Genomic DNA, 23,804 nt, shown 5'->3' with positions numbered 1-23,804 from the left:
CTGATGTGAAGAACTGACTCATTGGAAAAGACCCTGATGCTGGGAAAGATGAAGGTGGGAAGAGAAGGGGATGACAGAGGATGAGATGGTTGGATGGCATCACCAACTCGATAGACATAAGTTTGAGTAAGCTCTGGGAGTTGGTGATGGACAGGGAAGCCTGGCATGCTGCAGTTCATGGGGTCACAAAGAATTGGACACGACTGAGAGACTGAACTGAACTGGCATATATAAAATTAATAGAAGAGGAAAAATAATTATATAAATTTAAAAATTTATTATTTTTAATTATATAAAATTTTAAAAAGTTCTGCTGATTAAAATTTATAAATAACATATATCTAGAATAAGAATGAAAGAATGTGCACCAAAATGTTACCAAAGATTATCTTCGGAGGTGGTTCTTTTGAATGTCTTATTTTCTTCATGTACTTTCTATGTGTTTCACACATATACACAGATTAGTTGTTTTAATAAAAATATAATTATATGCCACCTATTATCTACAACTCATTTTCACTTAGATATTACATATATTCCTCAAGTTCAAAGAGAGTGAATTTAACTCCCCTCTTTTAAATATATAATTATTTTACAATGGATGTATAACACAATGCTTTTTTAGTACTTTTTTTCCTATTTTGATTGTCTCTATTGTCTCCCTCTCTTCTTTTCCTCACCCACATCCACCCACACATTTGACATTTAATAAAAAATAATCTGGTATATAACCATCTATTCTGTGTTTACATGGTGTGGCAACATGTACATAGGGAGCTTATGTTTATTATAAGAGTATTACACATAATGTTCTGAATATTTATTTTTTCACATAACACCTTGCGGAAATTTTCAAGTCAAATAATATATAATTAACCTTTTCTTTTTAATGAGGGCATTTTCCAAGGCTTGGATGTTAAATGAATACATATGATAGCAACTCCAATGCATGCACACATACACACAGCTCATGTAGCCCCACCCCTCAATAATTGTAAAACCATACACTGACACATGTTAAATACATATACTGTTGCATTTGCATTTAGGCATTAATTTATTCCTAAAAAGAGTCGCTCCAGAAACTTACTTTTAGTCCAAATGCTGTCCTATCCACATTCCCCAACTGTCCAGGCATTTTAGTTCCAGGCCAGACTCTGGCAACATCCTAAAGAAGAGAACCCAAATTAGCACTTTTCAAGTAATGCCTCTCAATTTCCAACAGTAACAATCTAACCAAAATGCAAGTAAGAAATGTCATAAAAATTTTCCATACCCTCCCCCCATTTTGCTAGGCCCCAGTAAAAAACTAAACACGGACTTAGTCACATTTACCTCTAGAAAATTCCCTTTCTAAATTAGATTAGAACAATAAAAGCACAGACGGAGAACATCTTTAGGAGAAAACTTCAGTAACAAGAGAGCAGCAAACAAGGTGTTTAGAAGGACATACAAACACATCTCAATATCATTCAGAGAAAAAATGTGGACTGCCTGGCCTGTTCTCATCAATCTTCTATAATAACTGACTTGAACTCCATCCATCCACTGCAGCTGGAATGGTCCTACTCTCCCACTCCTGCTTCTGATGTTATTATCTTTCTGCAGAGTGACTGAAGGACAGACTCAGTTATCTCTAACAGTGAGAAACTTGGCTTCCATTATCAATATATTTATTCATCTGGTCAATCCTACAGTTCACAGAAAATTATCTCAGAATGGCTAATTAACACTACTTCAAAAAACAAAATTAGAACTCAATACTTGCACACAGAACATTTTAAGTTTAGATTCTGGGTATAGAGCCAACAACTGTGTTCACAAATTACTTGAGTTAGTCCACTCTAGACCTCCATTTTAGTGAGGGTCTGTTACTCATCTGAAATAGGTTTATTTTCTTATATTTCATTATGGATCCCTCCACCCGTTTTTATTTTACTTTGAATATGTAAAACATTAACATGGTTCCAAAGTAAAAAGTGTAATAAAAAAGTATATCTTCAGTGTCACTCCTGCCACTACTGGGCTCTTAACTCATCCTTAGTAGGCAATCAATCTTATTAGTTTCTGGTTTATCTTTTTCATCCTTCTTTTTGCAAAAACAAGCAGGTAACGTGTGCATTTGTTACATCCTGGAAATCATGTCATTGTTTCACAATGACCTTGCTGTTTGTTTTTCAGCTGCGAACTCATCCCAACTCCCAGGTATGAACATTTATGCTTATAAATAACAAATAATGTTACAATGACTAATTTTGTACAAATGCATCTTTATATTTTGGGGAGAATATCTTTAGGGTAAACTCTGAGAAGTAGGATTGCTGTGTCAAAAGCAAATACGTGGGTAGTTTGTTAGATATCACCACATTTCCCCCCATAAAGAATACAATCTTTTATATTTCCATTAGCAATGGATGAGAGAACTTCCTTGCCAAGAGAGTGGAAAAAATTAAACAGCTTGACAGCACAATCTGCTAGGTGAGAAATTAACTCAGGAGTGTTTTTAAACTGTATCTCTCTTATAAAACGTAGAATACATTATCGAGCTTCAGAATTGACTTTGCATCCTCTGATGCTCCAAAGAGTAACATTCCCCCAGGTTCTTCAGGCTATACCTTTGGGAGAGGTGTTCACTAGGGCTGAATTAGTAATAGAAAACTCCTTCTCTCCTTCCTATGCCCCTATTGTCTATTTCTCATTTCTTTCTCTACTACTTTCCCCTTTATCATTATATTGTCCTTGACAACTTTTACCAATGGTCTCTTTTAAGGCAGAAACAAATCTGTTAAGGAACCAGTGAAGCCAGATGGAAGGGCACTCTGATCCCTGATCATAGTGGACTTCAGAGTTTAGCATGGGAGGCAGAGATGGGAAAGAAAGTAGGCAGACAGTACTGAGAACATTGGCTGTAAGTACACAGGATATAACCAGATAATTCGTGTATGGCTTTGGAAAGTGAAAAAGGCCAGAACCCATAGAAGTGTGACTTTTACTAGCACCCAACTGAAATAAGATTCAAATTATGTGACTTGATCCTAAAGACAGACCAATAGCACCATATGCACAAAAGCTGAATCTTCACCACTAAAAAGAGGATCACTATCTTATACTTACACCAGTTGAAATAGCTCCAGGCCTCCTGTGGGTTTTTGTTTGACCGTGAGTAGCCGGCTGGCCTTTAAATCCCCATCTTTTCATGACACCTTGAAAACCTTTACCAATACTGAGCAAGATAAATCGGTTACAATTTACGTAATGAAGAGAGGTAAAATATCCCCAACTGCATACTTTGATAGTATTTTAGAGTTTCAGCGAAGTTCCTTATCTAAATAACTAGAAAAGGCCATATAAGCAAAACTGCAAATGAACATGCCTTTATCTTTCTCCTGATTGCACCACTTCCTGGAGTCTCATTCTATATAAAGATCGTAAGACAACAGCAAGTTAAGCAGAAGTTCTATCATCCTAATCCTATGCAACGACACAGTAAAAGTGGGACATTTTAGAAGTTCAAGGTACTTGCAAGAGATGCAGTAGGCAATCATTAAGATCCCCACCTCCTATAAAGCAACTGTACTCCAATAAAAGTTAAAAAAGCAAAACAAACAAACAAAAATCCCCTACCCCCCAGTATGCATGCCCCTGTATGATCAATCACCTCCCCTTGAGTCTGTGTAGACCAGCAACTCATCTCTAAGCAATAAACTATGGCAGAACTGATAAACATCACCTCTGACTCTACATTACAAAGAGACTGGCTTCATCTCTGCGCTCTCAGCTCTGAAAGAAGCCAGGTGCCATAACATAAGCTATCCTATTGAGAGTCATGCAGCAAAGACCTCTGTAGCCAACAACTGTGGGCCTGATGCTCACCAGTGGCCACATTAATGAGCTTGTAGGCAATTATCCCCACGTTGAACTCAGAGATGACTGCAGTCTTGAGTGATGAGTCGGCTGCAGCTTCGTGAGACACTCTAAGCCAGAGGCACCCAGCTAAGCTGTACTGGGAGTCATGATCACAGAAACTGTGAGGTAATAAATGCTTATTGTTTCAGGCTATTGTGTTTTAAAACTCTAGGCAGGTATATACAATATAACATGAAATAAAATATTAATAATGCCCTAAATGCTCAGCAAGATGAGAAGTTGGATCTTGGTTTCAAGGTCTGAATCAGAAGCCAATGGAGAAATAAAGTCAGACACGAACAATTTCTTAAAAGTCTTAATATTTCAATTTTTAAACAAAACCATTCTATTTTCAAATTCTGCTAACTAGAGAAACATCATGCAATGTAGACAGAAACAATACTAAGGTTCAAACAGTATTAAAGTTTGTCTCTGATTGTTAAATATATGCGGACGATTGGTACAAAGAAATGCCTAGAATGAGTTGTAAGACTCTATCAGGCATATTGTGTGGATCACAATAAACTGTGGGAAATTCTGAAAGAGATGGGAATATCAGACCACCTGACCTGCCCCTTGAGAAATCTGTATGCAGGTCAGGAAGCAACAGTTAGAACTGGACATGGAACAACAGACTGGTTCCAAATAGGAAAAGGAGTACGTCAGGGCTGTATATTGTCACCCTGCTTATTTAAATTATATGCAGAGTACATCATGAGAAACGCTGGACTGGAAAAAACACAAGCTGAAATGAAGACTGCCGGGAGAAATATCAATAACCTCAGATATGCAGATGACACCACCCTTATGGCAGAAAGTGAAGAGGAACTAAAAAGCCTCTTGATGCAAGTGAAAGAGGAGAGTGAAAAGTTGGCTTAAAGCTCAACATTCAGAAAACGAAGATCATAGCATCCAGTCCCATCACTTCATGACAAATAGATAGGGAAACAGTGGAAACAGTGTCAGACTTTATTTTTTTGGGCTCCAAAATCACTGCAGGTAGTGACTGCAGCCATGAAATTAAAAGACGCTTACTCCTTGGAAGAAAAGTTATGTCCAACCTAGATAGCATATTCAAAAGCAGAGACATTACTTTGCACAAAGGTCTGTCTAGTCAAGGCTATGGTTTTTCCTGTGGTCATATATGGATGTGAGAGCTGGACTGTGAAGAAGGCTGAGCGCAGTAGAATTGATGCTTTTGAACTGTGGTGTTGGAGAAGACTCTTGAGAGTCCCTTGGACTGCAAGGAGATCCAACCAGTCCATTCTGAAGGAGATCAGCCCTGGGATTTCTTTGGAAGGAATGATGCTAAAGCTGAAACTCCAGTACTTTGGCCACCTCATGTGAAGAGTTGACTCATTGGAAAAAGACTCTGATGCTGGGAGGGATTGGGGGCAGGAGGAGAAGGGGACGACAGAGGATGAGATGGCTGGATGGCATCACTGACTCAATGGACATGAGTCTGAGTGAACTCCGGGAGTTGGTGATGGACAGGGAGGCCTGGCGTGCTGCGATTTATGGGGTCACAAAGAGTCGGACACGACTGAGTGACTGAACTGAACTGAAGATAAAAACAATTTCTCTACCTTTCATTAGATATTAATATGTCAACATTTTTTTAATGTTATGTTCCCTTAATTTAACAAAGCCATCACTAAATAAATAATCATCAGAGATTAATGGATTGAAGTAAATAAGCCCACCTGACTAAGACGACTTGTTTTAGACAAATCAAGATGATATCAACATAAAAACAATATGAATATGTATAGGATATAACAGCTAAATATTATCAAATCACAGGTCAAAGCTATTTGTATATGAATAATTTAAATGTAGCTTTTTTTCACATTAATCAACTAACACATCACTTGTGGTATACACTGACCAGCATACCTTGTTTTATTGTGCTCCACATATGCTGTGGATTTTACAATTTGAAAGGTTTGTGGCAACCCTGTGTAATCAGATGACAGTTTCTTTTAAGCCAGAAGTATTTTTAAATTAAGGCACATAAATTGTTTTTTTTTTTTTAGACATAAAGCTATTGCACACTTAACAGACTATGATACAGTGTAAACATAACTTCTACATGCACTGCTGCTGTTGCTAAGTCGCTTCAGTCATGTCTGACTCTGTGCAACCCCACAGACAGCAGCCCACCAAGCTCCCCTGTCCCTGGGATTCTCCAGGCAAGAACACTGGAGTGGGTTGCCATTTCCTTCTCCAATGCATGAAAGTGAAAAGTGAAAGTGAAGTCGCTCAGTCATGTACGACTCTTCGCGACCCCATGGACTGCAGCCCACCAGGCTCCTCTGCCTATGGGATCTTCCAGGCAAGAGTACTGGAGTGGGTTGTCAATGCCTTCTCTGTCTACATGCACTGCTGCTGCTAAGTTGCTTCAGTTGTGTCCGACTCTGTGCGACCCCACAGACGGCAGTGCATCAGGCTCCCTCGTCTCTGGGATTCTCCAGGCAAGAACACTGGAGTGGTTGCCATTTCCTTCTCCAATGCATGAAAGTGAAAAGTGAAAGTGAAGTTGCTCAGCTGTGTCCAACTCGTAGCGACCTCATGGACTGCAGCCTACCAGACTCCTCCGTCCATGGGATTTTCCAGGCAAGAGTACTGGAGTGGGGTGCCATTGCCTTCTACTACATGCACTAGGAAACGAAAAAATTTGTTTGACTTGCTTTACCACAGTGGTCTGGAACTGAACTGTAAAATATCCAAGGCATGCCTGTATGTAATTCTTTTTGGCCTCAAGAACTCAAAATAATGCTTATCCTTGATCAAAGAGGTAAAGTAGGAATTTAATGAATTTCCATATTCACTGAAAGTCACCATAAACTTTGTAAGATTAGCATCTAGGAAGTAAATAATAAAATATTTCACTGCAGTTTTGTTTCAGAAACTTAACACTGAATTTTAGAATGTGTTTGAAAAATAAATTCTTTGCAATTTAAAAATGGAATAGTACCTAAAAAGTCATTTGACCTTATGATACTGTTCAGCAAATAACACTTTAAAGAAAAAAAGGGAAGGGAGTGGCAATGCCAAATCTAAAGTGAGCATGGTTTCAAAATACTAACAGTGGTCATTCTTGGTAGAAAGTTTGTTGGTACCTTCTGAGTTCTCAAACTGATTCAGCTCCTGCTTACAGAGAGAGCATGCAAGTGTGCACTGGTAAAAAAACCATTCTGGGTAAATTTCAGAAGATAATTTAGCTCATTTTACCAGCAGATGATTACAAAATCAAAGTGGTATCCTGAAAGTGTTAATTACTGTCAGCTAATTACAGACTGTTTTTCAATCTAGTTCTAGAACACATCATGTTGTTATACTGCATACAATGGGAGTCTCTTCAATAAATAATCTTTAAACAAAAGGATAAGACACACATGATGTGACAAATCACTGGCTGAATTGAGACCATAGAGAACAAAAGGCACCTGTTGCTCTGGGGTGGGGGGTGGGGGTGCAGAACAGGTGTCTATTCCTTTGTTTCTCTCAGTTGTCACCCAACTGGAGAACAAAAACAATACAAAAGCAGGAAATAAAGGAATATACACTTAGTATACCCATGCACAGTTCCAACATAGGATTTTCACAGGTCGCATAAAATAAAACCTTCATCTTACTAGGGATATAAAATACATAATATGCTTTAATCTCACCCACCCCTTTTTTGCTGCCATTTTTAGTTAATGACAGCAGAATAAATGAAATAAAGGAAAATTCAAATCAGCTAAGAACACAATGTTAAGGTCCAAATCTAGTGAAACATATGTGAAAATTAGGTAAACATAAAATGCGTACTTTATTTACAGCATTCATACTTGCTAAAACAAAATTTCAAAAAACCTCAGAGATACGATTTAAATTTAGACTTCACTGTCCTGTTTCTCAGTGTTTCTCCTCACTGAACTTTAAGTTCATGAAGCACAGGGATTGTGCAGCATCTGAAAGTAGCACCCTATCTTGAGAACTCAGAGTAACCCTGTTACTGGCTTTAACTGTGTCTGGAAGAAATAATTATTTCCTTGATTTGGTCCTATAGTTTCCAAATGCTATATATAATGGGCTTTTTAATAGAAGTTTAAGAAGACTGTATTAAGAAAAGGGGAGGAAGGGTGTGAAGGTCTGACTGTTAAGAACCTTGCAGAAGAGAATGCATAATTTAGTGTTTCTAACTGTATTCCATAAATCTCCAGAGATTACTACTATGAATTTAATTTCTCTGTCATACTCTGACAAACACTTAAATGTCTACCAGCAGATATAAAGATTTAATACACACTCATCAAATATTTCCCTACTTAGTGGGTAACTGCCTTTGATTGCATGGTTCGGGATACACTTGTATATGAGGATAAAGTAAGGTCTATAGGTGAGGAGTACTCTCAAGTCCATCCATTCTGAGTTGTCTGAGGAATTTTGAAGGAATTTCACCAAGTTTTGCCCTGGCCACTGAAGACCCCTGTAAATGTCTGAAGTCAGTTTCTACCCAATGCAGTGTTCTTGTCTAACCCTATTCAATCAGAGACGTAAAAAGCTCCTGAGCACACAGTAAGTCATCGTGGAATGTTTCAGGTGCTTTGCATTTCATCACACACAAGGTAAAAGCTAGCATGGAAGATCTGTTTGGCTGTTACTCTCCAGGATGAATTCGTGACAGCCTGACCTGAACAGGAGGTATTCTGTTTCTGTCAAAAAACTATAAAGCTATAAACTATCAATAAAAACTATAAAACTATAAACTATCAATGTCTGTGAATATTTTTATCAACAACTGACTGCTAAGTGTGCACTGCTTACAGCTTTCTGACATTAAATCTAGATCATACAATATTTGTTGTTTAAGTTGCTAAGTTGTGTCTGACTCTTTTGTGACCCTATGGACTGTATCCTGCCAGGCTCCTCTGTCCATGGGATTCTCCAGGCAAGAATACTAGAGTGGGTTGCCATTCCTTCTCCAGGGATCTTCCTGACACAGGTATTGAACCTGCGTCTCCTGCATTGCAGGCAGATCCTTTACCATCTGAGCCACCAGGGAAGCCCCTCATTCAGTAGGACAAAGAGCCAAATGTGCAGGGATTCTTTTGGGCCCTTTTATAGAAGGGAGCATTTTCTGGCTGTCCTAATTAAACCCAGACACCATGTTTGCTGTCCTAAGTTCAGTCTGCTCTTCTCAAAACAGAAAACTCAAATAATTCTGTAACATCATGAAAAGACAAAACAGTTTTCTGAGTATTACTTCATTAATTATTTCATTAATATAGAAAACAGTGAATTATGCCACTTGGAAAATTGAGGGATCATTTTTTGGAAACAGATTTATATAACTGAAAGGAACTTAGAAATATGTAGAATCTAAAAAAAAAAGATACAAATGAACTTATTTAAAAAACAGAAATAGACTCATAGATACACAACAGAAACTTACAGTCACCAAAGGGGAAAAGGGTAGGAGAGGGATAAATTAGGAGTTCAGGATTAGCAGATACAAACTACTATATACACAACAGATAATCAACAAAGTCCCACCATATAGTACAGGGAACTATATTCAGTATATTGTGATAAGTCATAATGAAAAAGAATATGAAAAAGATGTATATATATATATAACTCAATCACTTTGCTGTACACCTGAAACTAACATAATATTGTCAACCAACTGTATTAAAACAAAAAACTAAATAAAAAATTAAAAAAAAAAACAAAAACAAAACCCACATTAAAAAAAAAAAAAAAGAAACTTAGAAACCATTTAATCCTAAACCTTTATGCTAAAGATAATGAAATGTATCCAGAGAAGTTAAGGCACTTGCCCAAGGTTAAATCCCTGGTAAATGAAAGCATCTGGTTATGCTTTCAACCCAGGTCACACTGCCTCCTGATAAACAGAGTAAAGCAAAAATAAAGTAGCATATCAGAGAAGCATGGAGTTATTTCAAGGGCATCCTCATTACACTGTAAATTCTAGATGTGGCAGGTATTATGTATTCTTAAAACTACCTAGAGTGCTTTGTAAGGTTACTACTTGGGTATACAAAACAGTTTAAGAGGCCATAACTTGATGTATTAGAAAATACCACAATTGAATTCTAAATAACTTAATGTAGTTAATTAATTTTAAAAGATATTTCCTATTGAGGAAAACATAGATTTTTCCTTTAAAATTTTGAAACCAAAAAAAAAAATTTGAAACAAATGAAAAAACAGTAATACTGACAGCAGCCAATACTTTCAAGCATTTACTACATCCCAGATCTTGAGCTAAGAGCCTTATGTGCATTATTTCATTCAATCTTAACACTAGGAGGCTATGAGGCAGGTGGTATGATTAGTCTCATGTTAAAATAAATAAATTTATATTAAAAAAAAAAGAAAAAGAAAAAAGAAAAAAAGATGAGGCTCTTGATGAAAGTCAAAGAGGTGAGTAAAAAAGCTGGCTTAAAACTCAACATTCAAAAAACAAAGATCATGGCATCCAATCCCATCACTTCATGGCAAATACAATGGGGAAAATGGAAACAGTGAGAGACTTTATTTTCTTGGGCTTCAAAATCACTACGAACGGTGACTGCAGTCATGAAATTAAAAGACACTTGCTGCTTGGAAGGAAAGCTATGACCAATCTAGACAACATATGAAAACAGGAGAGTTATCACTTTGCCAATAAAGGTCCATATAGTCAAAGCTATGGTTTTTCCAGTAGTCATGTATGGATGTGAGAGTTGGACCATAAAGAAGTCTGAGTGCTGAAGAATTGATGCTTTCTAACTGTGATGTTAGAGAAGACTCTTGAGAGTCCTGTGGACAGCAAGGAGATCAAACCAGTCAATCCTAAAGGAAATCAACCCTGAATATTCATTGGAAAGACTGATGCTGAAGCTCCAATAATTTGGCCACCTGATGCGAAGAGCCAACTCATTGGAAAGGACCCTGATGCTGGGAAAGATTGAAGGCAGGAGAAGGGGGAGACAGAGGATGAGATGGATGGATGGCATCAATGATTCAATGGACATGAGTTTGAGCAAACTCCAGGAGACCATGAAGGACAGGGAAGCCTGGTGTGCTACAGTCCGTGGGGTGGCAAAGAGTCGGACATAACTAAGCAACTGAACAACAGCAAAGATGAGGTGACAGAGAGGTTAAGAAAGCTGTCTAGGTCACAGAGCTGTGGAGAAGCAGAGTCATGCTTTGACCACACTCCCTAGACTACCTCACTTTGACTGACTGAAAACATGTTGTTTTTTCACAGAGACTATTTCCCTCTATAGCTTACTCATTTAGAAAATTTTTCACTAGTATGCTTAATATTTTACTGCTTTGAATAACCAGTAAATAAAGTAACTTATTAAAATGTGCAGGGCTGGAGAACAGTTATTCCCTGAAGGCAGCATGTATCTTGTTTTCCCTCAAGCTTCTGACTGTGTGGAAGCACCCTTCTTTGAACAGTATGCAGGAGTGAGCACACAGCTCAAAAGAGTCTCTGCTTTGTTAAGAACCTACCTAGCTTTTTAATCACCTGAAGGCTCTGATGGACAACATTTCTGTACATACTTCCATGTTTTAATGAAAGAACCCAAATTAACTCTTCCCTACTCCTTTCATTTTTACTACCAGTGGCATTATCAAAGTAAGAACCCTGTCTGTCTCTCCTGGCAGCTGCTTCTCTTTGGGCTTCCCAGTGGCTCAGTGGTAAAGAATCTGCCTGCCAATACAGGAGACACAAGAGATGTGGGTTCGATCCTTGGGTCAGGAAGATCCCCTGGAGAAGGAAATGGCAACCCATTCCAGTATTCTTGCCTGGGAAATCCCATGGACAGAGTAGCTTGGTGGGCTACAGTCCACTGGCTCACAAAGAGTCAAACATGACTGAGCATACATACATATTTTTCCTATTTTGAGCCAAAGGGTAATGAGAATTTAAATGACCACTGATAACTTCAAAAATAATAAGATTATGACAGAAATTGCTATTTAAGTAATACGATTATGCCTGAAAATATATGGGTTGTTTTCATTAGCCCAGACTCATAGACAGATTTTTTAGATGATCTTATGTACAGAAAGAAAAAAATCTTTTAAGTAACTGAATGAAATGTTTTCTGATTTCAATCTGAGATTTGAGAAATTACTTCAGGGATGCCACTGTCATGAATTCAAAGTTCAGTAAGACACCTGGCAGGAAAGTGTCCCATGCCCACCAAGATGGGCTCATCACCATCGCCAGTGTCTTCCAAGTTCTTTAAGAGAGACCTAACATTTATCTCCTAAACAATGCAGAATGTGTATTTACAGTTTTCTTTTTGTTTATCTTACTTTCATTCTTTCCAGAGTTCTCCTTTAAAATAAAAAAAGAAAAACTCAAAAGTTAAAATAAGCACTACTAGAATTCAACAGAAAACAATGGACTAAACACCGCATGTTAAGGGTAGAACCAACAGTCATACTTTATATTAGTGACTCTTTCTACATTATCTAGAGATGTTTCCTCCTCAAAACTGAGAGAGAAAGAAAGGGAAAAACGTTGAACCTCCAAATCCATCATCTGTTAGAAACTACAGTGGAATATAATTGCCGTTACAGAACAAGGATATAGCCTTTAAAAGGGTCCTAGTACACTAGGGAGTACCACTACCTAGCGGTAGTTGTGGTGTGGGGATTGCATCATTATACATGCTAGACTTTAATTAGAATAAATTACATAAAACTGATACATTTCAAAGACTGAGACTTATTGTCTATTCATAGAATAATGAAAACTGAAAAATTATTCTGATAGAAAAGTTTTATATATTAGATGTTAAGGATCTTTCCCACATAATCTAAATAGAATTTGTATTCCCAGACTCTTTAGATAAAAAACTATTTCTGATTTAAAAATACAGCACAGGTAAATATATATTTTTTTCGATGTAAGCAAATTTTCCAAAGTAATCATTAAAAGAGGAACATTTTATAAATGCAGGAAGCCTGTTGTGGACTATGGGCCCCGGGTCAATAAAGGTCCTCAAGGTGGTTGGATGGGAACTTGCTCTAAAAGCCATTGACTGGGTAGCTTTCAGGGAGATTATCTCCCAAAGGCCACTGCTAATTCTGTGAAATTCTGGAATGAGACCCTCACCTCCATGTTGGCTAACCTGCCTGAGAAACCACCTGCCATTGACTGGGCTTGCAAGGCCAATATGGCAAAGGCTGGCTTGAAAGATGACTTTGAGAAGGAGTTAATGCCCCGAAGTTTCCTATGCCAGAGGATAAATACACTGCCCAGGTAGACACTGAAGAAAAAGAAGATGTGAAAAGCTGTGCTGAGTTTCTGTCTCTCTCAAAGACCAGAATTCAGGAATATGAGAAAGAGCTGGAGAAGATGAGGAACTTAATAACACTTGATCAGATAACCACTGAGGACTTGTATGAAGTTTTCCCAGAAACAATATCAGACAAGAAAAAAGTACTCCTACTAGCCTCACAAGCCAACAGAGAATTTATAAACTTCAGTCTGGGAGAAGGCTCTGGACCCTGAATTATAAACTCTGGACATTAAAGATAATTATAGTGAAAAGACAATTTAAGGAAGTCTTCAAGAAGAGGCTCCCAGCCATAAAAAGGAACACATCTGAGTCAGTTCTAATGAGGCAGATGAACCTAGAGCCTATTATGCAGAATGAAGTAAGTCAGAAAGAGAAAAATATCGTATATTAATGCATATATATGGAATGTACAAAGATGGTCCTGATGAACCTATCTGCAGAGCAGCAATGGAGATCCAGACATAGGGAACAGACTTGGGGACACCGTGGGCGAAGGAGAGGGTGGGACAAATGGAGAGAGTAGCATGAAAACACATACATTTACCATACATAAAACAGATAGCCAGTGGGAATTTGCTGCATGACGCAGAGCTCGAGCCGGGGCTTTGTGACAACCTAGAGGGGTGGGACAGAGGTTCAAGAGGGAAGGGACATATGTATACCTATGGCTGATTCACGTTGATGAATGGCAGAAACCAACACAATATTGTAAAGCAATTATCCTCCAATTAAAAATAAATAAATGTTTTAAAAATGTAAAAAAAAAGGGGGTTGCTAGTGTTGGTTACTGGTCACTTAAAAGAAAATGTCTGTGGATAATTTCGTTCTTCAAGTAGATAGATTCTATTAACACCATATTTTCTTAAATTACTATTTTTCCATTTAAAATTTTTCTTAAGTTATTTCTAACGTATATTTAATCCAGTAATTAAAACTGAAAGTATATGGTAAAAAATTTGAAATACTCAAAATATAAGTGTAGACTTAACAATTAAATATAATTATTACAACATGAGAAAAATAAATTTCAATTAGAAACAAGTCTCAAATTAATCTCTAATGGAAAGGAGATGATGAGGCCGGTTACTAAGGAGACCAGTTTTCAGTTTCATGCTAACTAAAACGTGAGTAATACACAGGCTTACTTTTACTGCAATGTTATTTGAAATCAGATTGACTAGACTTGAATACTTTAAAACAGACGTCCATATGTTATCATTTGAGTTCAGTTCAGTTCAGTTGCTCAGTCGTGTCCGACCCCATGGACTGTAGCACACCAGGCCTCCCTGTCCATCACCATCCCCTGGAGCTTGCTCAAACACATGTCCATAGAGTCAGTGATGCCATCCAACCATCCCATCCTCTGTCATCCCCTTCTCCTGCCTTCAATCTTTCCCAGCATCAGGGTCTTCCCAATGGGTCAGTTCTTCACATCAGGTGGCCAAAATATTGGAACTTCAGCTTCAGCATCAGTCCTTCCAATGAATACTCAGGACTGATTTCCTTTAGGACAGACTGGTTGGATCTCCTTGCAGTCCAAGTGACTCTCAAGAATCTTTTCCAACACCACAGTTCGAAAGCATCAATTCTTTGGTGCTTAGCTTTCTTTATGGTCCAACTCTCACACTGACACAATGTGGAAAAACCACAGCTTTGACTATATGGATCTTTGTCGGCAAAGTAATGTCTCTGCTTTTTAATATGTTGTCTAGGTTGGTCATAGCTTTTCTTCCAATGAGCAAGCGTCTTTTAATTTCATGGCTGCAGTCACCATCTGCAGTGATTTTGGAGCTCCCAAAAATAAAGTCAGCCACTGTTTCCATTGTTTCCCCATCTAATCACTATGGAGTGATGGGACCAGATGCCATGATCTTCTTTTTTTGAATGCTGAGTTTTAAGCCAACTTTTTCACTCTCCTCTTTCACTTTTATCAAGAGGTTCTTTAGTTCTTCTTCACTTTCTGCCATGAGGTGGTGTCATCTGCATATCTGAGGTTATTGATACTTCTCCTGGCAATCTTGATTCCAGCTTGTGCTTCATCCAGCTCAGCATTTCACATGATGTCCTCTGCATATAAGTTAAATAAGCAGGGTGACAATATTCAGCCTTGACATACTCCTTTCCCAACTTGGAACCAGTCTATTGTTCCATGTCTGGTTCTAACTTGCTTCTTGACCTGCATACAGATTCCTCGGGACTAATTTGAGAAGAGCTGAGAAAAGGCAGGCACTGGGCCTCTGTGCTGGGTAAAGGAGCACAAAAAGCAAGTTCACTGATGAGCTCCTGACTGTTCTTCAGTCCAGTGGTTCTCAGTGTTGTCCCTGGACTAGCAGCATCCACACAACCTGGGAACTTGTTGGAAATGCAAATTCTCAAGTACTTCCCAGATTTAATGAATCTGAAGATTGATAGTAGATAAAAGATTGTTTAACAAGCCTTCTTGGAGATGCTGAAGCCCACTCAAGTGTGGGAACTGATGCTCCAGGCTATGAATCCTTGTCCCTCATCTGACTTAACTATGTCAGTGCAACATTTTTTCTCCAGTGTGTACATTTATAACATCATTAATAATCAAGATGATGGAACCCAGAAGTTTCAAAATTTTAAAACAAGGGCTGCAAAAGGAGGACAAAGTATAAAAAAGGAGGACAAAGTTGACTGCCACAACTTGGAGCCTATGTCTAAAAGATAATGGTTCCATTTATAGTCAAGAAAGAAAAAACATTCTCACTGGATGTAAAGGACTAAAACTCCAAGCTGGGGGAACTGTTCAAAAAGTGAGAAGCATCATGGAAAGGAGATATAAGAATTTAAAGAGGAGAAAGAAAAGCAAGCAGATTCATGTTTGCGTGCATTGTACACAGGTACACATACATATGGGGAAAGTCAATGGCAGTGACAGCTGCCACCAGGACTGTGTGTAGCTTAGATGCAAGCCTGCCCAGGAGAGATCCAAAATGTCTCCATATGAGGAGGACAAAGTTCTGTAAATTTGAAAGCACTTACAAGCACCCTGAGGCCATAATAACATGCCAGCTATGAAAACTACAGTTATCAGCAGCATTTAGCAAAAGATCAGTCTGTTTCATTTTGATCTCAGGTAATACCCCAAACGGAGAAGGCAATGGCACCCCACTCCAGTACTCTTGCTTGGAAAATCCCACGGATGGAGGAGCCTGTTAGGCTGCAATCCATGGGGTCGCTAAGAGTCGGACACGACTGAGCGACTTCACTTTCACTTTTCACTTTCATGCGTTGGAGAAGGGAATGGCAGCCCACTCCAGTGTTCTTGTCTGGAGAATCCCAGGGACGGGGGAGCCTGGTGGGCTGCCGTCTATGGGGTCACACAGAGTCGGAAATGACTGAAGTGACTTAGCATAGCAATACCCCCATAAGGTACATACACTAGAGTACTGTGCACACATTATACAGTCAAACAGAAGGTGGTACAGCAGCCACACAACAAATGCAGGTCCCCCTTCACAGGTGTGTGTCAACTACTCTAGAGCCTAAGGCTATTTCCTCTCTCAGTTCTCATCAGCTGTTTAGTCCTGAGGCTGAAATGCATATGGCTATACACACTCTTGTCTTCTAGATATATGCTCTTAAAACACAAAACCAACACACTCTCACAAGAAGGCTGAAGTTTTAAAAACAGCTTCTAAGAAGTTAAGGAATGGGGGGCAGGGAGGGAGGTTCAAGAGGGAAGTAATATATGTATAACTTTGGCTGATTTGCATTGCTATATGGCAGAAACCAACACAACATGGTAAAGCAATTTTCCTTCAATTAAAAAATTAAAAAAAAAAAAAGAAGTCAAAGAAACCCAACAACAGCATATGAAATAAAAGCATCTGCTGAACACAGACACTAAAAAGGCTAGGCTCCAATCCAAGCTAGTCACAAACATTGCCACAAGGCATCTGTTAACAAAGGAAACTGATCTGGTGGGGCTTCTTGAATATCTCATTTACCCTACAAAATATGTAGTGGAAAGCACACATTATTAACTGTAAGTTAACAAATTACCATGAAGTATTTTATTATATGTAATAATTTAGGAATTTAAAAAGTAAAACCATCTGATTCATAACACATGTCTCTCTATCTACCCAAACCAAAGCTTTATAGCTCCAATATTTTGACTTCTTCACAAGGGCACGCAGGACAAATGTTACCATGAGACCAGTAATTTCAGAGGCCCCAGCAAGTAGGAATGAGTTCACAGAAATCAGGAAGAAGGGAGAAGAGGACGGTTCACAGTCTCTTTAAAGCCTTACTCTCCTCTCCAGGCCAAACCCCCTCCATTTCTAAATAGCTAATCAAAACCTAAGGTCCCTAGGACCTGTGTGCCATGGCCCATATTAGAAAGTAGGCAATAATAATGAGGAAGCTAAGAAGTATCTGACTGCATTTAGGAAACTGACACTAGATTTATCTGGTTTCCGTGGATACAAGCAGCAGCTCTGGCTCAGTCACTGTGATCTAAGGTTATCCCAGAGCACCTCTAGGCTATTTTCATTTTCAAACAGTTCTCAGTCAGAATATTCCTGGAACATAGGCTGCATACCTTGTCAAATGGCAAAAGGAAAACTGAGACACATAAAGCAGTGAAACTGTCCTCAATGTTAACAGAACAAGAAATAAGAGTGAACAAGAACTTGGGAATTCCCTGGCAGTCCAGTGGTTAGGACTAGGTGCTTTCACTACCATGGATTGGGGGTTCAATCCCTATAGGGGAACTTAAGATCAAACAAGCCAAGCCAAACAAAAGAATGGACAGGAGCTGATATCTGGAGTTAAGCTTAGCCTAGATCATATGGATTATAAGAAATGATACTGAAAAGGGCTTGGTGACTTTATTCCATAGTGAGATAACATCAACTGATTTTTAAAAATGTTTAACTGGAGGATAACTGCTTTACAATGTTGTGTCGGTTTCTGCCACACAATCTGAATTAGCCGAAGTATACATATACTCACTTCCACTTGAGCCTCCCCTGCCCTTCCCATTCCATTCCTCTAGGTTGTCACAACTGAGTTTTAAAAAACTACTTCTACAAGTTCTAAAGTTTCCTGCAGATTATCTAGTCAGTGCTGAACTTAAAGTATGATTCAAAGTCAGCATTTCTGTTAGTGACAATTAAGTGTTCATTTCTACCAAATCTGAACTCTTCTTTACATATGACAAAATATTTTGTCCCTTCTAGTGCCAAGAGATGATGTCATGCTACTGAAGAGGCCTAAGGTGTGATTGTGTTTTCTTCTTCCAGTTTCTGATAGGATTTTAACACAGTTCCAAAAATGCTCTACAGTACAAGATATCTGTAATTTAACTGCTTCCTGTATCTTTTACCGATAGAATATACACAGCCTTTTGTCTTCAAATAGATGTGGGCCCACCCCACAAGGAACTTGAGTAACGTAACCTTTCTCTTAGTCCCATCTCAAGAAGCACACATCTCAATTTAAAATGTAAACTCTTCATGCACAACTAATTCAGTGCAATTTAAAAACTGGTACCATCAGTTACATTAAAGATTAGAATAATGAATGAGAATAATGATTACTTATCTTTTATTCACTGACTTTGAAAGACTGCACTTCTTTCACTCACTCTGCTGTTTTTTAATATACAAGGAAAACAAAAGGAAAAAACCTGTTATGTGGACCTACGTTTTGGCTGTGACATCCACATATTGTCCTGGGCGAAAGTGAGCAGCATAAAGAGGAGTGCCTTTATGAAAATAAAACAAAAAATCAATATGAAATTTGTTAGGTCAGAAACAATTTCATTAAACAAACTAGATAGGAAGTTTTCTAGCTACCAGATTTCAACATGTCAGGATAGTCTCTTCTGCCATTTTAATGATTAGAAACATCAACAATAAAATAGCTCAATAAATGCATTTTAATGGACAGTACGGGGGCTGAAGTATGGGGCACATGGTGCTAGAGTGGTCAGCAGCCCACAGCCACTGACTTGCTTGTACCTTCACAGATACTAGGTGAAACAGGCAACTCCTGTGACAATACTGTTTCTGCTGGTAAATACATGAGATTCTTTTTTTCTTGTGAATAACAATATATTAAGATATAGTTCCCATTTCTAATAAGAAAAATAAAAGTAAGAGAATGACTCAAAAATCGTAGGATATCATAGCTTTTCTTTTTTTCCTATTGGAGATAAGTTATCCAAAAATAGGAACCAACATTAACATCACTCAATAAGATTTCAAAAAAAAACAAACAAAACAAAACTGGAACCAATGTAGTAGACAATATAATCAAAAGCTAATTTGTATTTGTTTTAAAACAAGGAGTAAAGTGCTGCAGGGTTTCAGAAGATAGGGTCCTTTAAGTAGAACCCAACGTGGATTTATATGGGCAGAGAAAAACCTTGAATTAAGAAAAAATAGATTGAAAATGATCAAATTTCTACGGCTGAATCACCTGAATTGATATTTGGCCATTTTTCATGCAAAAAAAAACCCCCAGTATCATACAGTTTGAGCTATAGCAGAAGTTAACACAGACTTCATGTTTATACTAGTTAACTCCATTTACTTTACCTCAAAGATGAAAAATTTGCTCTTAAAAAAAATACCTTCAATTCTAGCTTTTATCAAGGTTGACTCTATCACCCCAATTAACAAGGCCTACTGCAATTGTATTCTACATCAAGAAATTCAGTTCAGGTATTAGAATATCAAATCTTAAAACATCCTTCTACAGTCCACTTCTCAAGAACTCAAGTTCAAGACATTAGGAAGTTTTTCTAAAGTTCAAAGACATCAAAATGCCATTAACTATGTGAACCAATATAATCATATTGCCAAATTTGACTTTTTGATATTCCATGGAATAGGTAAAATACTTTGGAATTTTTAAGTAAGAATCTTTACATCGAGGTGCCATGGTCAGTCACTTTTCTGTTTCTGGCTATATTTTCTTATTCTATCGCAGTGAGAGTCTATTCCTCACTTAATAAAATACCAGCCTACAAACAGCGAACTTCACATTTTAAAAGTTCACTTACTTATTTGGAGAGGCTTTTCCAAATGTGAAACACTCTGTACATTAAAAACAAAAGCGTTCCTCCTTCTTTCATGGAAAACAAAGAGTTCTCTACAGTTCCTTCCACTTAAAAAAGAAAAAGACCTGTTTGTCCCTAGTGATTAAATCAGACATGGTTTTATACTTAAAAATAAATGTTTGGGACTTTGTATTGTGAAATCAGCTTTATTGAAAGGGCTGACATTAAACAAATCACATATTTGGGTATTTTTACCTCCCTCCTCTCCCCGATCTCAGATTACCTGGCTTAATAACAGCATTATCTGTTATGTTAAACATTTTAATTTTCTGCTTTGGTGGCAATCCAAGTTCTTGGTAAAATTCCAATATAGATGCAGATTTCTAGAGGAAAAGCAGCACATAAAAACAACACATTAAATAAAGATGTGGAATTTAATGCATAGAAAACTAAATTAAGTTACTAACAGCCCAGAAAACAAATCAGAGTGCACTCTGCTTTCCTAATGAACAAAGAATACCCCATTCCCCTTATTTAAGGGAGGTGAGAGTTTCATCCATTACATTCTTCCCTTCTCTTCCCCGCTTTGAGCTGATAATGTTGCTTCTCACTTTACTGAAAAAATAAAACGGAGAGACCTTCCCCAAGCTTTTTTCACCAAGCTGATCAAACTGCCTGCACCAGCCCTACACACTGTCATTCTCCCATCCCTCTCCAAGTGCCAAGAGGCAAAGAGGGAGCTCTCAGAGAACACCAGTGCCAGGGCCTCAGCTTGGAGCCTGTAACTTCACTGGTCTAGGGGGCAGCCAGGCAGCAGTGTGTTTTCAGCATTCCATATGTTTCTGATGTGAATCTGGGGCTGGGAACCACAATGACAGATGAACTGTCGATGCTCTCATTAAAGCCAAATCCTCCACTGTGTACTAATTCTTAAGCCCTCTCACCAGTTCAGTGGCTTTACTCCTGAAATCGTCCGCACCACCTTCTGAATCAATAATTTCCCCCTTTCCACTGGAACTTTCCTATCAGCACACAAAGAATCACAATAACTCATATTAAAACAAAAACTTTTCTTCAGCCATAAATACTCCTCCCTTTTTCAAATCCACTTTCACCAGGGGATTCTAGCCCCTGTGAAACATACTGGTTAAAATCACCAAACACACTGGTGCTGCTGCTAAGTTACGTCAATCGTGTCCGACTCTGTGTAACCCTGTAGACGGCAGCCCACCAGGCTCCATCCCTGGGATTCTCCAGGCAAGAACACTGGAGTGGGTTGCCATTTCCTTCTCCAGTGCATGAAAGTGAAAAGTGAAAGTGAAGTCGCTCAGTCGTGCCCAACTCTTAGCGACCCCAAGGACTGCAGCCAACCAGGCTCCTCCATCCATGGGATTTTCCAGGCAAGTGCATGAGCAAAAATGGGCACAGGCAGTCACTCTCTCTTGGAAGGCCTTGACTTGACTTGACTTCTAGCTACTACCCTCTGGTTTTTGCACAAGTTAATGACCCAATTCTCCAATATCCATCCCAAATTCTACTCTGAACTACAGATTCTTCTGCCCTACTGCCAAGTCAACATTTCACTTTGATATCATAGAACAACTCAAGTTCAACATGTCTTAAATTTGAACTCAGCATGACTCATACTCTATGAGGTCTGCTTGCCTCTTCTTCTGAGTCTCAACAGCAGCTCTGTACTGATGTTTAGACCAAAAATCCTGTGGTCACCTACAACTCCTCTCTTTTGCACATCTCATGTCCATCCAACAGCCATTCCTCTAGCCTCTATTTAAACACACAGGCCACATCAGCCACTTCTCACCCCTATCCCAGCCAGTTGTATACTGTCTGGATTATTTCAGTAGCCTCCTATTAGTTCTCCAGCTTCCATAATCCTGACTGACTCCCTGGTCTATTTTCCATTCACGGGCTGGCATGATCATTCTAAACTCAAGCTACATTAATCTCCACAAAGGTGTGCATCTTATGTAGAATCAAGTCCTAAGTCCTCACCATGGTTTACAAGGTTCTAACACCACCTACTCTCCCAACTTTCCCTGCCTCAGGGACAATGTGCTCCTTACCAGTCTAAGAACTCACCTAATAACAACCTCAGGTCCTCCACACCTACTGGCCCTCTGCCTAGAAGGCCATTCTGCCAGATTTGTTTTCCCCTCTCCTCTTCAAAGTCTTAAACTGCCTATCCTATTTACAGCTGTGCAAAATGTCTGCCTCACTATTTTAAAAAAGGTCAAGAAGGAAACCTTTTCTATGCTTTTCCAGGGTTTCAATCTTTTCCCCCAGTGGCTTATGGATTCTATATGAATTCTATATGTTATGCAAATTTAACATGTCCGTTCTTTTTAAGTTTGTACCACTTCTATCCACTGTAGACGGGAGATTTACTTTATTTAAATTTAGGAGTATGCTTTTGTTAAGGGAAATTTCAAACATATGCATGAATGCTGACATTCTGAGTCAATAATTATCAAAATTTGGCCCATTTGTTTCTATTTCTGACATACCATACTGTGTAAGTTTAAGGTGTACAGAATAATGATTTGACTTACATACATGACATAATGATTATCACAATAAGTTTAGTGAACATTCATCATCTCATGTTGATAAAAAATTAAAGGAAAACAAATTTTTTCCTTTTGACGAAAACTCTTAGAAGATTAGCTTTCACATGTAATGCACAGTAGTGTTAATTATATTTATCATATTGTACATTTTAACCCTGGTATTTATTTACCTTATAACTGAAAGTTTGTACCTTTTGACTGACTTCATCCAATTCCCCTTCCCCCCATCACCTGCCTCTGGTAACCGCAAATCTGAAAACTTTTTCTATGAATTTGTTAAAGTATAATCGACCTATAACACTGTTAGTTCCTGGTATAAAACAAAGTGATGCAATATTCCTATACATTACATAAGATTCAATATGATAAGCCTAGTTACCATCTGTCACATACAAAGATATTACATAATTACTGACTGTCTTCCCCACACTGTACATTTCATACCCATGACTCATTTATTTTGCAACTGGAAGCCTGTACCTCTTAACCTCCCTCACTTATGTCTCTCCTCACGCCTCTGCCAGATTTTGGTATGATATGCTCCCCCATTTTATTCAGGTTCCCACCCAAATATCAACCTACCTTTCCTAATTATTCTACCTAAAATAGATAGCACCATTTTCTGTCTCTTGCAATGCCCTGAGCTCACTTTATTAATCTTCAAAGCACTTCCCTCCATCTGTCATAATATATATTTTTTGAGTTGTTTATTTTCTGTACAAGAGCTTCTGACTCACACCCAACTGCACCAAAATGTACGCTTCCAGAGAGCAGACACTTTAATGGCTGCTCCATCCCCAGCTCCTGGTAGGTCCTGCTGTCTGCTCTTCCCTTCACTCTTACTGTTTTGTGTGTGCTATTGTGAATATTCTTGAACAGAAGATTTTATGGACAACTTATTTCCTTAACATAATGTCCTAGTATCTTTTTAAATTAACACTCTTGACATAG

General features: G+C 38.3%; 1 protein-coding gene and 1 pseudogene across 1 annotated transcript in view; one reads left to right on the top strand and one right to left on the bottom strand.

Annotated features, from left to right (window-relative positions):
- The window catches only part of MRPL3 (mitochondrial ribosomal protein L3), a 55,825-nt gene that overhangs the window by 13,924 nt on the left and 18,097 nt on the right, over positions 1–23,804 (bottom strand). The window contains exons 5-8 of the mRNA XM_055569695.1: positions 20,549–20,648; positions 18,906–18,966; positions 3,115–3,223; positions 1,091–1,168 (exon numbers count right to left, since the gene is read on the bottom strand). Of these exons, the coding sequence (XP_055425670.1) occupies positions 1,091–1,168; positions 3,115–3,223; positions 18,906–18,966; positions 20,549–20,648 (348 nt within the window). The remainder of the gene's footprint in view (positions 1–1,090; positions 1,169–3,114; positions 3,224–18,905; positions 18,967–20,548; positions 20,649–23,804) is intronic.
- On the top strand, positions 12,904–13,409 carry LOC129642916 (ATP synthase subunit d, mitochondrial-like; annotated as a pseudogene).

Source organism: Bubalus kerabau, chromosome 2 (genome assembly GCF_029407905.1).
Source record: "Bubalus kerabau isolate K-KA32 ecotype Philippines breed swamp buffalo chromosome 2, PCC_UOA_SB_1v2, whole genome shotgun sequence".
Classification (NCBI taxonomy): domain Eukaryota; kingdom Metazoa; phylum Chordata; class Mammalia; order Artiodactyla; family Bovidae; genus Bubalus; species Bubalus kerabau.
The sequence above is the reverse complement of the archived record's forward strand: the minus strand, read 5'-3'. Positions and strand labels throughout refer to the sequence as shown.